This window comes from Stylophora pistillata, chromosome 8, assembly GCF_964205215.1.
Source record: "Stylophora pistillata chromosome 8, jaStyPist1.2, whole genome shotgun sequence".
Taxonomy (NCBI): domain Eukaryota; kingdom Metazoa; phylum Cnidaria; class Anthozoa; order Scleractinia; family Pocilloporidae; genus Stylophora; species Stylophora pistillata.
The window spans coordinates 11,199,671-11,212,535 of NC_142526.1; the positions used below are offsets into that span (position 1 = coordinate 11,199,671).

Genomic DNA, 12,865 nt, shown 5'->3' on the forward strand with positions numbered 1-12,865 from the left:
CTGGCACATCGAATCCCCATGTAACTTGTTCCTATGCTTTACAAATCCACGAGTTAAAACTGAAAGCACTAAGGAAATCTAAATAGTTTTGGTTATGGGGAAGGGAAGGGCAATCTATGATGGACCAACATCTACAACACTAAGGTAAGAGAGGAAGAAATTATACTTTCAATCGTCAAATGCTATAAGAACCAGCGCCTGTAAGATGGGCCATTTGGCCCATGTTCCGGTGTTGCCTCTACCGTTCAGTCGAACTTCTGTACAAATGATCTGTCTTTTTTTTTTTAGATTCTTGGTGCGTTGACCAGAACGCATGCGCAATGTACTCGAAGACTCACTGTGACTCGTATGACTGGATCAACCTCAACTGTCCAAAGCTGTGTGGGCACTGCGGAAAAGGTGAGTTGAGGGTTTAGTCATCTAGGCAGCACGTGTAGTTTTGTATATACACTGTATATAGCTAATCGCAATAGTGAAAACAGGAAAGGATGTGTAATTTTTGAAGCGTAAACTTCTCACAAAATGTGAAGATTAAATATTTTGTGGACTTGTTAAAAATTTCTAGTCACATAGTTCAGATATTCATCTTTTGTACGCATTTGAAAAATCCGAAAACTTCGAAAAATACAGGCGCTAGATTCTGTGTACGGAAAATATTGTCGTGGACTCCTTTACGCTTCTCCCAGTTTCAAATTGTCGTGAGAAATAAATAATATAAAGATGTAACGAAAATATTTCTCATGTTAGAGGGTTATCATCTTTTTTTTCTTGCAGAGAAAGCAGCTCCAAAAACAGAGAAAGTTGCAAATTACTTGGCAGCAACAGCGCAGCCGACGGTAAATCCGCTCAAGGGATGGGAAAATGCTCCTACCACAGTACCGGACACCTCCAAGGTGGTTCTTGGCCGAAATTATACCTACCCTAAGGTAACATACCAAGGTGCTGCACCAATCATAGCTACTAACGAGATAGCTAATGAGACAATTTACCCGGAAGTCAGTGTTCCGACCGATGGCTCACCTTCGTATAATGTATATAATAAGACAGTAGCATCGGAGAACGTATTTCCGGTTGTACAGACTGGAGCGACATCCGGTTCAGAAATAGGCGTCTACGATTCGTCAACCCCACAAGAGGCACTTTCAGCTCAAGTGGGAACGATAGAACCAACATCAGAACCTCTAATTGTTATGAATGCAAGTGAACTTGTTCCTGTTGAGGAAATGGAAGTTTTAGAAATTAAGAAGAATCCTGACTGGGTTGTTGACATTCCCTCAGCAGTACAACCACTTGAAAGCAACGGTGTAGAAAAAATAAGAATTTCTTTTATTGAGAAAAACCAGCCTTTGCAAGGCGTGAACGAGGTTGCCTTGCAACCAGCACCAGAAGGTAACACGGAAAATATAAAAATATCATTTCTTGGAAACGAAACATCCGCAGTAACAGCTGAAGGAAATGGAATTAGTTTGGAAGCAACTCCAGCCCAGGAGCAAAACCAAAACATCAAAATTTCGTTTGAAACCGATAAAAAACCAGCGGTTCCTGTTGAGGTCCCTGTTGTGCATGAAACTCCAAGTCACATTACCGTGCAAAACTTGACGTCAATGCAGTCAAGTGTTGCGCAAGCACTCCCGACCGAGGCTCCTCCCATGCCCAGTGGTCCTGATGTTGTGAATCCTTTTGAGGGAGGAGTTGTGGATAAGATCATCAGCAACGCGACAGCCACAGCAACTCCGCTGGCTCCAAATCAGAATATCACCGTGGATTTTAGACACAACACGGGAACTGGTGCACCTGTGACCATGCAACAACATCGTAAGTACCAATCTTAAAAGAATAAAGAAAAAGAAAAGGAAGGTAAATCGTCATTTTCTGTTTTGTGCGTCAGAAAAAAGAATCTTTTGTTTTTCTTTTCACGAACATGATTATAAATGAAAGCTGATAAGCTCAAATTTCAGTTTTTTCATGACTGTCTAGCTTTCAAGTTTATAATGTTCCCTTTAAACGTTTTATAATCTTTAAGAACTTCATTTTAAGCATTTCTCTTACATAAAGCAGCTTACTAGAAAAAGAAAATGACTCATTTCAATAGGTGTTATGACCGGCAAATGATAAAACTGTCAAATTTTCGTCCAAACTCCTTGGAAATTTCTCAGGACATATACTCACAAGGCAAACAAAATGTTTTAAAACAAACAGATTTTCGGCGCCCCACATTAATTTTTAAGCGCGCTCAGATTTTATTTGTTGTACATTTGAACTGCGCTAAGCGGTAAACACGGAGAAAACTCTGGCCACCCCTGTGGCTCCGCGATTGTCTTATAAAGATGGTTCCCTGTTAGACTCGTAGTGTTTTTGCGAGGATTTGCGGGTGGCCATTGATGCGATGTTAGACAAACCGGCCGATACGTACATTAATGTTAATGAATGCACGGCTCGTGGAGGCTTTTTTCTGTTCTCCATGTAAGAACTAAAATGGTATCGACGACACCCGAGCGGCGGAAAACATGAAACTCAGTTTCTTTCTTCAAGCGATTACTGCATCACTGCTATCGGTGTTTGCTCAGAGTAAGTTTTTGCCTGTTTTTCGATGAAAGACTTCAATGAGCGTTGACCTTGTTCGGTCAGATCTAGGTTGCAAAATGTATTCATTGCAGTGATTGAGGCCGTTTTAAGATAATTTTGCACTGTTTTCGTAAAAGACGTTTATCATACTATCCTCTTCACCGATTTTCATTCGGGGGCTCGCTAATTAGTAATGGTGTGTGAAACTGTGGAAATTTCTGACAGTTTCAAACTTGTCCACCGAAACAGGCCAACCGTATTGTCTAAATACTATTGTTTACTTTCACTTAAGTTAAATTGCAGCTACAGAAGCTGTCCAACGTAGCTGATCGTCACAAATGTAACATCTGCAACATACTTGTCCTTAGGGGTATTAAGACTTGATTAGAAGTTTTTGGTTGGAGATTTTCTATGTAAAGAAGACATCTATGTATATAATGTCATCAAAAGGCCTATTATGAATCAAATAGTAGCTCTCTTAATGAGCTCACGTAGCTCTTTGGTCTTTAAAGTTCCTATTACATTGCAAGAGAAACTGCACCTTAATTGATTTTAATGACATAAAGGAGCTACTTGAACAAGGTAAATTAAATATTTAGCTTAAGAGATTTGTTCCGTCGTGAGATGAATATATTTCGGTTAAATGAGTTCATTTCAAGGAGTAACTTATTTGTCATTAGTAGACAAAGGAAAAAAAAAGGGGTTATGATAAGTTTCTTATGAGAAATGACTCTAAATATAAATGAGCGAGTTTAGATGAGGCTTGCAGATCCGCATATCAAGCTTAAGTAGCCATATATTGTCCTGAGAGTTCGCAGAATATTTTGATTTCCATTTCGAATTTAGTGCAACCACTTCTTTGGTAAAATATATTATAAATCTCAGTAACAACCTCTTACTGTTAAAGTCTACCCAACCCCTTTAACGGCTATTACATAACTTCGTGTTGCTTGCTTGTTTTACAATCACATGTCTGTCCGTAATAGGTATGATGGATAGTGCATTGTCGATATACAAATTATCCTGTATTTAGAAGCAGATCAGTGGTAGTATTCATTACTTAACAGCTATTTGGTCCAATCCCAAATGAAAATTTACCCTTTTTTCCTGCAGCCGTTGTGGAGCAGAATGCTACCGCTGTGCCAAACGTTTACGGTGAGTAAAGAGAATACCTAACGAAAAAAAGAGCATTTTTCGATCGAGTGTCGTGAAACTATAACCGATTGAAGTAATCACGATAACCAATCAGAAGAAAGGAAAATTCCTTTAAGAGCCACGCGGGAAAATGAGGGCGACCAAGTCGTGATTGGTTTTAGTTTTGCATCTGATTGGTTGAGAAGATAGCGGGAGTCTTCTGGACCAATCACAAGGCGAAGTAAAGTAAAACCAGTGCAAACCCGAATGACTTTCGACAATTGTTTAAAAATTGCTCAATGGCCACAGTATCTTCCTTTTAAGTCTTCTTGTTGTAAAAATCGGTGTAACTAGAGCTTCATTTCTCTTCCTTGGAAATACTGGGAAAAACCGGCTCGCGAAAATATACACACCTTTGATGATTTGAGAGATATAACTGTTCAAGGGAACGTGGATGATGCCCACTCAAACCAAAGACGTTAACCTTTGAGTTAGAGGGTTATCTGCTCTTCAGTGATAACAGGCCCAAAACTGACTAAACATTTTGCTGAAGTCCTATTGACGTGTATATTACTTGTTCCCATAGAAACTTGGTGTAATGACGACCCTGTGTGTGGTAAATATACAGAGGCCAGCTGTAACGAGGCTTGGCTGAAAATTAACTGCCCCAAGAAATGCAACATATGCGGCAATGGTGAGCACTGCATAATTTTTTTTCTAATACTTGTACTCGATAGTCATATCAATAAAGGGTAGAATGGAACCGCACTTTGTTGTCGGTGGACGACCATAAACACTTGCTGGTTTTCTATCCCACTCATTAATCAAACTCGTACAAAGTCATCTATGACGCCCGTGGTCCTTAGGAACATACATGGCTTTCAGTCAAAATCTAGTAACGTACAAAAGTTACAGAACGTTCGTAACGCAACGTATGTAACGCGCCGGATTTAAAGCATACCAGAAAAGAAGAGAGCAGGCAAATTTATCATTAGTACGCAAGCCAGATAAGAGCCCCTTTGTTCAATTTGATTCTAGCTTGTAGTCATCAGGGATCATTTCTGGTTTCCTGAAAGATCTAACGACTGTTTCGTTTGTCATAGAAACAACCTCAACCTTCACGAAACCTCAACAAGCAGTAAAAACGAATAAAGCAACAGAGAAACCGTACACGGAGTTGTCTGTAACAGTGCCGTCTGAGGTAACAAAATCATTGGAGACATCCCGAAAGCCTGTTCTAGTAAACATTAAAGGTGAAAATGGTAAACCGGCGTTAGAGGACCAGGTGTCTAACAAGGCACCCATGGTGGAAACCATTGTTGTCAAACTTCCTGCAAACATTAAAGCTGAAGATGAACATAAAGCTCAGATTAAAGTAAAAGGTCCGGCGAAAAATCACATCAATGTAACAGTGAGTCATGGGACAACTTTTCTTCAAATACCAGAAGGTAACTAAGCTCTTTTCTTAACGATTAATTCGTTAGAACCACGCATACTTTTGGCCCTCATGCAACAATCTGAGGCTGTAAAGGTGAATAATTTCGTGTGATTTCATTTAATTTTTCCGTTTTTCGAAGTAAGGGTTATCATTTAAGTAATCTGGCCCCAGTTGTTTGAAGTGTGGTTAAAAATTTTCTACTGATAAATCACTATCCAGCCGACAAGTGTACTCTTCGAACATCAGGGGCACTTTCGGTTAAAGTGCACCTACACCCAAAAAATTTTTTTCGCTTAACGAAGTAAGCTTATTTTTTTGAGTATTTCTGCGCAAAAATTTTTTCATTTGCTCAAATCTTCAATTTTCTATGCCCAGTCAAAATACGGAAAATCGGCCGCCATCTTGCCCCACGACCGAGTTTAAAGAGGAATGGCTCTAGTGGGTAATGTGACGTCAAATCGAGAACACGAAAGTCTGCTTTTCACACATTTTCACTTGTTTGGGAAGGTTGTAGTCGATAATTGTCCGAAAATATGTCTACTAAGTGTGTTGTAGAAGGATGTAGCAACGTGCGAAATTTGCAAGAGGGTATCGCGCTTCATACAATCTTCATACAACACACCTAGTGGGCATATTTCGGACAATATCGACGATAATCTTCCCAAACAAGTGAAAATGTGTGAGATGCAGACTTTCGTGTTCTCGATTTGACGTCACATTACCCGCTAGAGCCATTCTTCTTTAAACTCGGTCGTGGGGCAAGATGGCGGCCGATTTTCCGTATTTTGACTGGGCATAGAAAATTAAAGATTTGAGAAAATTCAGCACAGAAATACTCCAAAAAATAAGCTTATTTCGTTAAGCGAAAAAAAAAATTTTGGGTTGAGGTGCACTTTAAATGAGGCGGATGACGAATATTAGGTATAACTATCGCGTTTTTTTGTCATTTTCAGCACCCTGGTGTAACGACAAGAGTGAATGTTCACGATACTCTATGAACCAGTGTAATGATGAATGGGTTCAACTTAATTGTCCACGAAAATGCCAGTTTTGTCGACGTAAGTATACGATATCTTCGGCCATAATTTGTATGTGCATTGCAGGCCTACATTTTTTAACAAGTTTGAGAGGGGACTGGAATTGAGCAACAAACATGGCGGACAAGGCGCGCAAGTTTAGCCGAGATTTAGAAAATTTGACTAGGCATGGGATTATTAAAGTACCCTAGAAAAATAAGCAATTGACTGACGAAGTAAAAGGATAAAAATTATCCGTACTATAAGATAATGCTCTTTGGGACGTGATTAATTTCAGCCGTTTGCAAAGATAACGAGGAATGCAGTCGCTTTTCGGTAGAAAGCTGTGAAAATGAATGGATGAAAAAGAACTGCAAGAAGAAGTGCGGATTTTGTGAAGGTAGGCAGATTTAATCGAAAGTCAGAATTGAAATAAAATGTGACAGGTCTACGCCTGTGATCGTATGACTGAACCAGCAAGGTGCCCAGATCCTGGCATTAAAGTGATGTACAGATTGCTAGATCGCGAGGTTGTCACCCTGTTTTAGCAACATAGGATAAAAAAACTATTATGGTACTTAATACTTCTAATTTCATCCAGATACATGGGCATGAATATGCAGATAACATAAACTCTGCAAAGGGTATGATATCCCCCAGTAAAACATACAGAGTTGATTTGTCTAAATGCTGCAATTGTAAATATTATTGGAGAATTTGTGTTTGTGAAAAAAAAAAACTTGAAATTAGAGGAATTTGGTAACAAGACTGACGATGAACAGAAAATAGGATGGAGTTCAATCAATTGGGGTGGAGTTTTTACCTCCAGGTGTGAAAGGTTTTACGGGGCCAGGGAGGGGGAGAAGTTGGGGGGTGGGGGGGGGAGGGTGGACAAGGAGAAATAAATAGAGGACAAGTAAGGACAACTTTACGACTACCCATACATTTCAAAGCTTACAGTGTTGGCCATATCCTGTTGGTGATACACTTTTCATTCTTTACCATCTAGTTTTGTCTATTATCCTAATGTTAGTAAACAAACTTTGTTGTGATATTTGTGAGAGTGTTCTTTGAACCTTTGCCCTCAATTTTAATGCTTGCTCTATTTGCTAATTTATTAATGCTGTTTATAACTTTTCCTTTAATGAAACTTGTATGGTTTTAAAATGATTTCTTAATGTCTTGTTCTCACTCATTTTTTTTAATATACATTGACTATTATTAAAAAAAAAATTGAAACAGATGGCTGCATGAACAAACCTAAAACTGAACAATATATGAGACTATACTATACACTAAGTTATAGTAGTTTGAATAATGATAAGGATTGAAAGACACAAATGACAGCTTGCCAAAACATGCCAATAACAGCAAACCAAGGTGCTATGCATAGTGGTGCATAAACTTTTGGTGCCTGACAAAGACTACTGTTGAATCATTGCCATCTAATACATTTAATAGCTTGACATTTATTGTAAGACAAATGATTAAATGCTGAATTTAACCACAAAACCAGAACGAACAAGAACAATTTCTGCAACAAGATTAACCACATGAGGTAACAGTGTCAAAGTGCATGGAAAGAGACCATAGCACAATTCTTTTCTGATAGCCTCACCAAAATTCCATCATTCCCACAATAATTGTTTTAGTTTTAGCTTATAAAGAGTTGAGTTACGCTAAGAAAGGGCTTTAAATTAAAGCAAATGGTTTGAGGATTAAACTTTACAACAGTTACTACAAATTGTTGAATTCTAAGAGGCATTCTATAACTGGTTACCAAAGAGGATTGCCTTTTCAAATGGATGTTTCAATTTCTAGGGTTAGAACCCTCAGGAAAAGGTGAACCAAAAGGTGAGACTCTCAAGTTGGTGATCAATCAAATTACTACTAAATTCTAAACTCACCATTTTCCACGTAAAGTTCAGAAAATAAAGGCTAAATTAAACCAATGTAATAAAAATATTTAATTATTTAGAATGTTAAAATTACCTTTTAAGTAAAAAGTATTAAAATAATCTAAAAAAAGTAACTTGTACATGTAGTTGAAAGTCAATATTAAAACATCACACTTGTAGCACAACATACTATGAATTATTTTGCATGTAAAAGCCATCCTTAATATTACTAATACTTTTTAACCATACTAATCTCTCAGCCCATATAACATTTTTTCTCTAAATTTGTAATACCTCGTGCTTAAATAACATCAGATATCATTTGAATGAGTAACTTCTGGGTAGTTTATACAAGAGACCTCTTTCAACAGGTGCTTGTGCGGCAAAAGACCATGAAGATTGCAGTGATTACCCAATGCATGCCTGCGGTAATGATTGGCTGGTTAAGAACTGCAAGAGGAAGTGTGGGCTCTGCAAAGGTACTTACTCTAACCAAATATAGGTGTCTTTAATTAGATATAATTTGGATGTATCAACAAAGTTGAAATGGTAAATTGGCCACCGTAATGATTACAAAAGCTGACGTTTCAAGCGTTAGCCCTTTGTCGGAGCGAAGAGCTAACGCTCAAAACGTCAGCTTTTGTAATCATTACGGTGGCCAATTTACCATTTCAACTTTGTTGATATATCCAAATTATTTTGTTACTCCCACCGACGCAGCCCCGAACAGTTTCTTTCGAAACTATCAGCCTTTATTCATTTGTCTTTAATTAGGTTTTGCCTTATTTGTGAAAATATTGAAGGGTCGCAGCCAGGATGAAACATAAGTTGAAATTTAAAAAGGTGTTACTCTGGTATGCCTAACATACCTAACGCAGATAACAATTCTTGCCCGTTACCTGGACAATACAACATTCTTTTTAACAAATATTTATAATCATTTACATTCTCATTATTTTGCAGTTCATGTCTTTATTTAAATTTTCTCATTGCTTTCTTATCATTCATTTTACCCATTGAAGACTGCAGTTCGGGCAGTCAAAAGCTCGTAGTTTTTTAATCATTTTAGCCAGAGATCATTTTTAAATTTCAACTATTTTCCCTTGTTAGCGTCTACTTGCCCCTGGCAATCTCCCTTTCCCCAGGGGGATTGGGGTGACTCTCCTGACCAGAATAATTATCATGCTGTTGAACCTCTCCTTGGCACACCTCTTTTCAGGAAACTCCTCTATTCAGGGGACAAGTTCCAGAAATGATGCAATATTTGTTTACCTTACTTCTATCAAAGAGAAACCTCTATTCAGGGGAGAGACACTTTTTTGGGTCCCAAAGCTTATTTTTGACCTCCGTGTAGAGAACACCTTAACTGTTCAAAGTGTGACTGATCACAAAGATTTAGTGTACTGTATGTTATATGAAGTTCCAGTTTGTGAAATGTACCTAATGCTCTCTATTTTGTCGCTGCCTATGGCTTTTAAACTAATGTACACTGTACTTGTGGAAATTCAACAATACATACATTATTGCAGAATGTTTTGTTAATCATGGAGGTTCCACTGTACTATGCTACAAAAATCTGCCCTCAATGATGAATGAACTTAACTATTAAACTAACGTTATCACTTTAAAAGAGGCGACACGTACAAGGTGTTGAAGATTAATCATGTTTTCATTCTCAACGACCTTCTTACTTACATTCCGTGTGCAGTTCCTACACCTGCTCCAGTTGGTTTGGTTGCACCCACGGCCCCACCTACCCCTGGTGAGTAGTGTCCTTTGTCACTGTTTGTTTGTCAGTTTCACATTTTGTTTCCCATTTTTGGATCTGCATTTGTAGGATTGTCAGTTATTCAACAGCATATAATGCTTAATGCTTACATTTCTTTATTCACTCGTCAGTCAATGAAACAAAGCATTTTGGGCCACGGGAAAAAGCAAGTAAGTAGCAAATTAGCACCCAAGTGTATGTGTATTTTTTTTTAGCAAATGAAGTTCAATCGATGTGTTAATTATTTCGTTATTTTCCACTCTTTTCAGATTGTTATTATGACGGCATACAACACGAACACGGTGAACGCTGGTCACCAGGCCCTTGCACGCCCGAATGCAAATGTGACGATGGTAAAATCCGCTGTACGTTGATCGAGTGTCCGGAATTGAACTGCCGCAATCCGGTAAAGAAACGATGGAAATGTTGTCCTGAGTGTCCTGTAGAGGAAGGTAAGATATCTAACACCCTCTTTACTTTTATTTCGTGGGTTGGGATTGCCTTTTCAATTAAGTGTCATAAACCAAAACTATCATACAAAATCTCTCAGTAGAAACAAACAAACTCTCCAAAGGGCGGGGAAACGCGAGAAGTCAAGACGCGCTTGGTTTTAGTTTTGCATCTGATTGGTTTAAAGGGTAATGGTGATGTAGGGGGGGAGGGGGGGGGGTGGGGGTGACAGAAGTTTTCTGGAACAATCACACTACGGAGTAGAGCAAAACCAACGTCATTTTGGAATAGTTTCAGCACTCAATTGAAAATCTTTTGAAACCTGACTTCGGCTGCGTTTCTGCTATTATGTCTGAAGTAGAGTTAAAGCAGTCTTGGTAGGTAATGTGCATCCGTGGCTACAGAACACAACGTATAAAATAGACGTGTCGGATAACAGCTGCGTTAAATCCTTATCTTCTTTTTGTTAACGTGGTTAATTAGAAATACCATGAGGTCGTCGTCTATTTTGCTCATTGAGTACTCGGCTCTTTACACACAGGTCTGAACGCGCGTTGTGTGGAGACTGAAGGGGGAACAAGTAAAGGCGCTTGCTGTGTTTTCCCTTTCGTTTATCGTGGAACCCAGTATTTTGGCTGCACAGACGATGAAAATAAGAAGCCCTGGTGTGCTACCACCTCTAATTACGATATTGATGGAATGTGGGGACATTGTCTTGGTAAGGAAATCTTGCGCATACAATATCGCACAACTACACAGTGTAGATCACTAACTCGTTTTGTGCGTGGACTAAAAGTGCTGCCACTTCATTTTCAGGAGAAGGTCGAGAAACAGTAGAATCACTGAAGACAACTAAATTCGCATCTGCTGAAAGATTTATGGCCACCAATGGAACCCATGCTTCTTCGAAGGTCACCGAAGGCCATGTGACAAGCCACGCGACACAGGCCTACTCCCCAGGAACAAGTGCGGCCACAGAGACTCCTAGTTCCGATGAACCTCAGGAATCCTCATCAGTTGGAACCACTCCTATGCCGGCAACGTTTGCTGGTAAGTAACATAATGCTTCTACAGTTGTAACTTGACTTGTTGTGTAACATAAGAGGTACAGATAACACTGAGTTAATTTTTGGGCTTGAATAGCTTCCGTTACAGGAGTGTACTCGGATTGGTCCCATTGGTACCCGTGTTCGGCTACTTGTGGAGGAGGTACACAGGAGAGGACACGAAAATGCACCTTCCCCAAGGACACCCAGGGTGGAGTGGACTGTTCCTCACTGGGTCCCTCGCTGGAAACAAGAGAATGCAATGTTCTGTTGTGTCCAGGTACGTTTATTAAAAAACACATCGCGAAAGATATCGCAACACATCGCAAACAGATAAAAAAACAACGCAGAACAAAACGCCAACTCTCTCGTTTATTACTCTTGTTCCTTTTTTTCTTTTCGGGAGTTCTCCTCCAAACACTTTTATTTCGTTCGCAGAGGATGGTGGATACTCGATATGGAGTGACTGGTCCGACTGTGACGTCACATGTGGTGGAGGTCTGACGCAAAGATACAGAACCTGTAACAGTCCCGCCCCGACCAACGGTGGCCGTGACTGTGCTGCAGTAGGTCTGGGACCTGCTATGGAGTCTAAAGTCTGCAATCTCATTTCCTGTCCACGTAAGTTAGAACACTTGATCTTATTTTTCACTTTATCTCTGAGAGAACCGTTTCCTGATTGGATGTCTGTTACTCTTTTCTCCCAGATGATGGCGGCTACACTGATTGGACCGGCTGGTCACAGTGCGATAAGACCTGTGGGGAGGGTACGAGGTACCGAACACGAACCTGCACCAATCCCCCTGCTGCTCACGGAGGACACGACTGCTCGTGGTTTGGGAGCGATAGAGAAGTTTCTTCATGTAATGACGGTCCGTGCGAAGGTGAGAAAGGTTTTTTTGCTAGAAGTGATAGTAAAAATTCAATCGTTAAACATCTGTTTCAATCTTTGAGTTCGCTTGAGATGAGTTCGTGCCTTAAAGACACCATGTTACGACATTTCGCGTCGTCTTTTTACCAAACCAAAACTTGCCAAGTTGAAGGATAACAAAGAAATGCAAACATGGTAAGTTAAAGAGTCTAGATTGAGATGTGATAACAAATAAAGAAGGTACAAGGGTGGATAGAGAAAACTGCAGAAAGTCGAAAAAAAGTGTAGGCTACATTTCGAAAGATTACGAATTCTTCAAACTTCCCTTTGACTGCGCGTGTTAACTCCTTGAACTAAAACATCGCAAGAAGGCTTTTTAATAGAAGCAAGAAAAGGTGGCTGGCAAGCTGGTTGACGGGGATGCCCCTGTCACCGGAGTTCTCTGCTAAACGCTTGAGTTGTGAAGGACCTACCAGCCGGAAGTCGCTGCCTTTGGTCCCTGCGACGTGTGCAGTGACAGTTTACTTTGTTTGTTGTGGTGAGCCTTCAACCCACAACAGCATAATTACTGATAACAATGATAATAATAATAATAATAATAATAATAATAATTTGATAATAAAAATTAACGGTAAAAAACTACGACGTTTCGAAGTCTGCATGACCTCATTATCAAGTA

General features: G+C 39.5%; 1 protein-coding gene across 2 annotated transcripts in view; it reads left to right on the forward strand.

The window, feature by feature from the left end:
* LOC111336041 (uncharacterized) overlaps positions 1-12,865 on the forward strand; it is a 48,002-nt gene that overhangs the window by 2,344 nt on the left and 32,793 nt on the right. The window contains exons 2-18 of one of the 2 annotated variants that reach the window (XM_088731672.1): positions 289-399; positions 775-1,815; positions 3,679-3,720; positions 4,286-4,393; positions 4,803-5,147; positions 6,091-6,195; positions 6,452-6,553; positions 7,975-8,007; positions 8,423-8,530; positions 9,760-9,813; positions 9,951-9,989; positions 10,089-10,271; positions 10,811-10,987; positions 11,086-11,319; positions 11,413-11,595; positions 11,754-11,936; positions 12,023-12,199. In XM_088731672.1, the coding sequence (XP_088587798.1) occupies positions 289-399; positions 775-1,815; positions 3,679-3,720; positions 4,286-4,393; positions 4,803-5,147; positions 6,091-6,195; positions 6,452-6,553; positions 7,975-8,007; positions 8,423-8,530; positions 9,760-9,813; positions 9,951-9,989; positions 10,089-10,271; positions 10,811-10,987; positions 11,086-11,319; positions 11,413-11,595; positions 11,754-11,936; positions 12,023-12,199 (3,225 nt within the window). The remainder of the gene's footprint in view (positions 1-288; positions 400-774; positions 1,816-3,678; positions 3,721-4,285; positions 4,394-4,802; positions 5,148-6,090; positions 6,196-6,451; positions 6,554-7,974; positions 8,008-8,422; positions 8,531-9,759; positions 9,814-9,950; positions 9,990-10,088; positions 10,272-10,810; positions 10,988-11,085; positions 11,320-11,412; positions 11,596-11,753; positions 11,937-12,022; positions 12,200-12,865) is intronic. The other variant, XM_088731673.1, reaches the window with a different exon arrangement.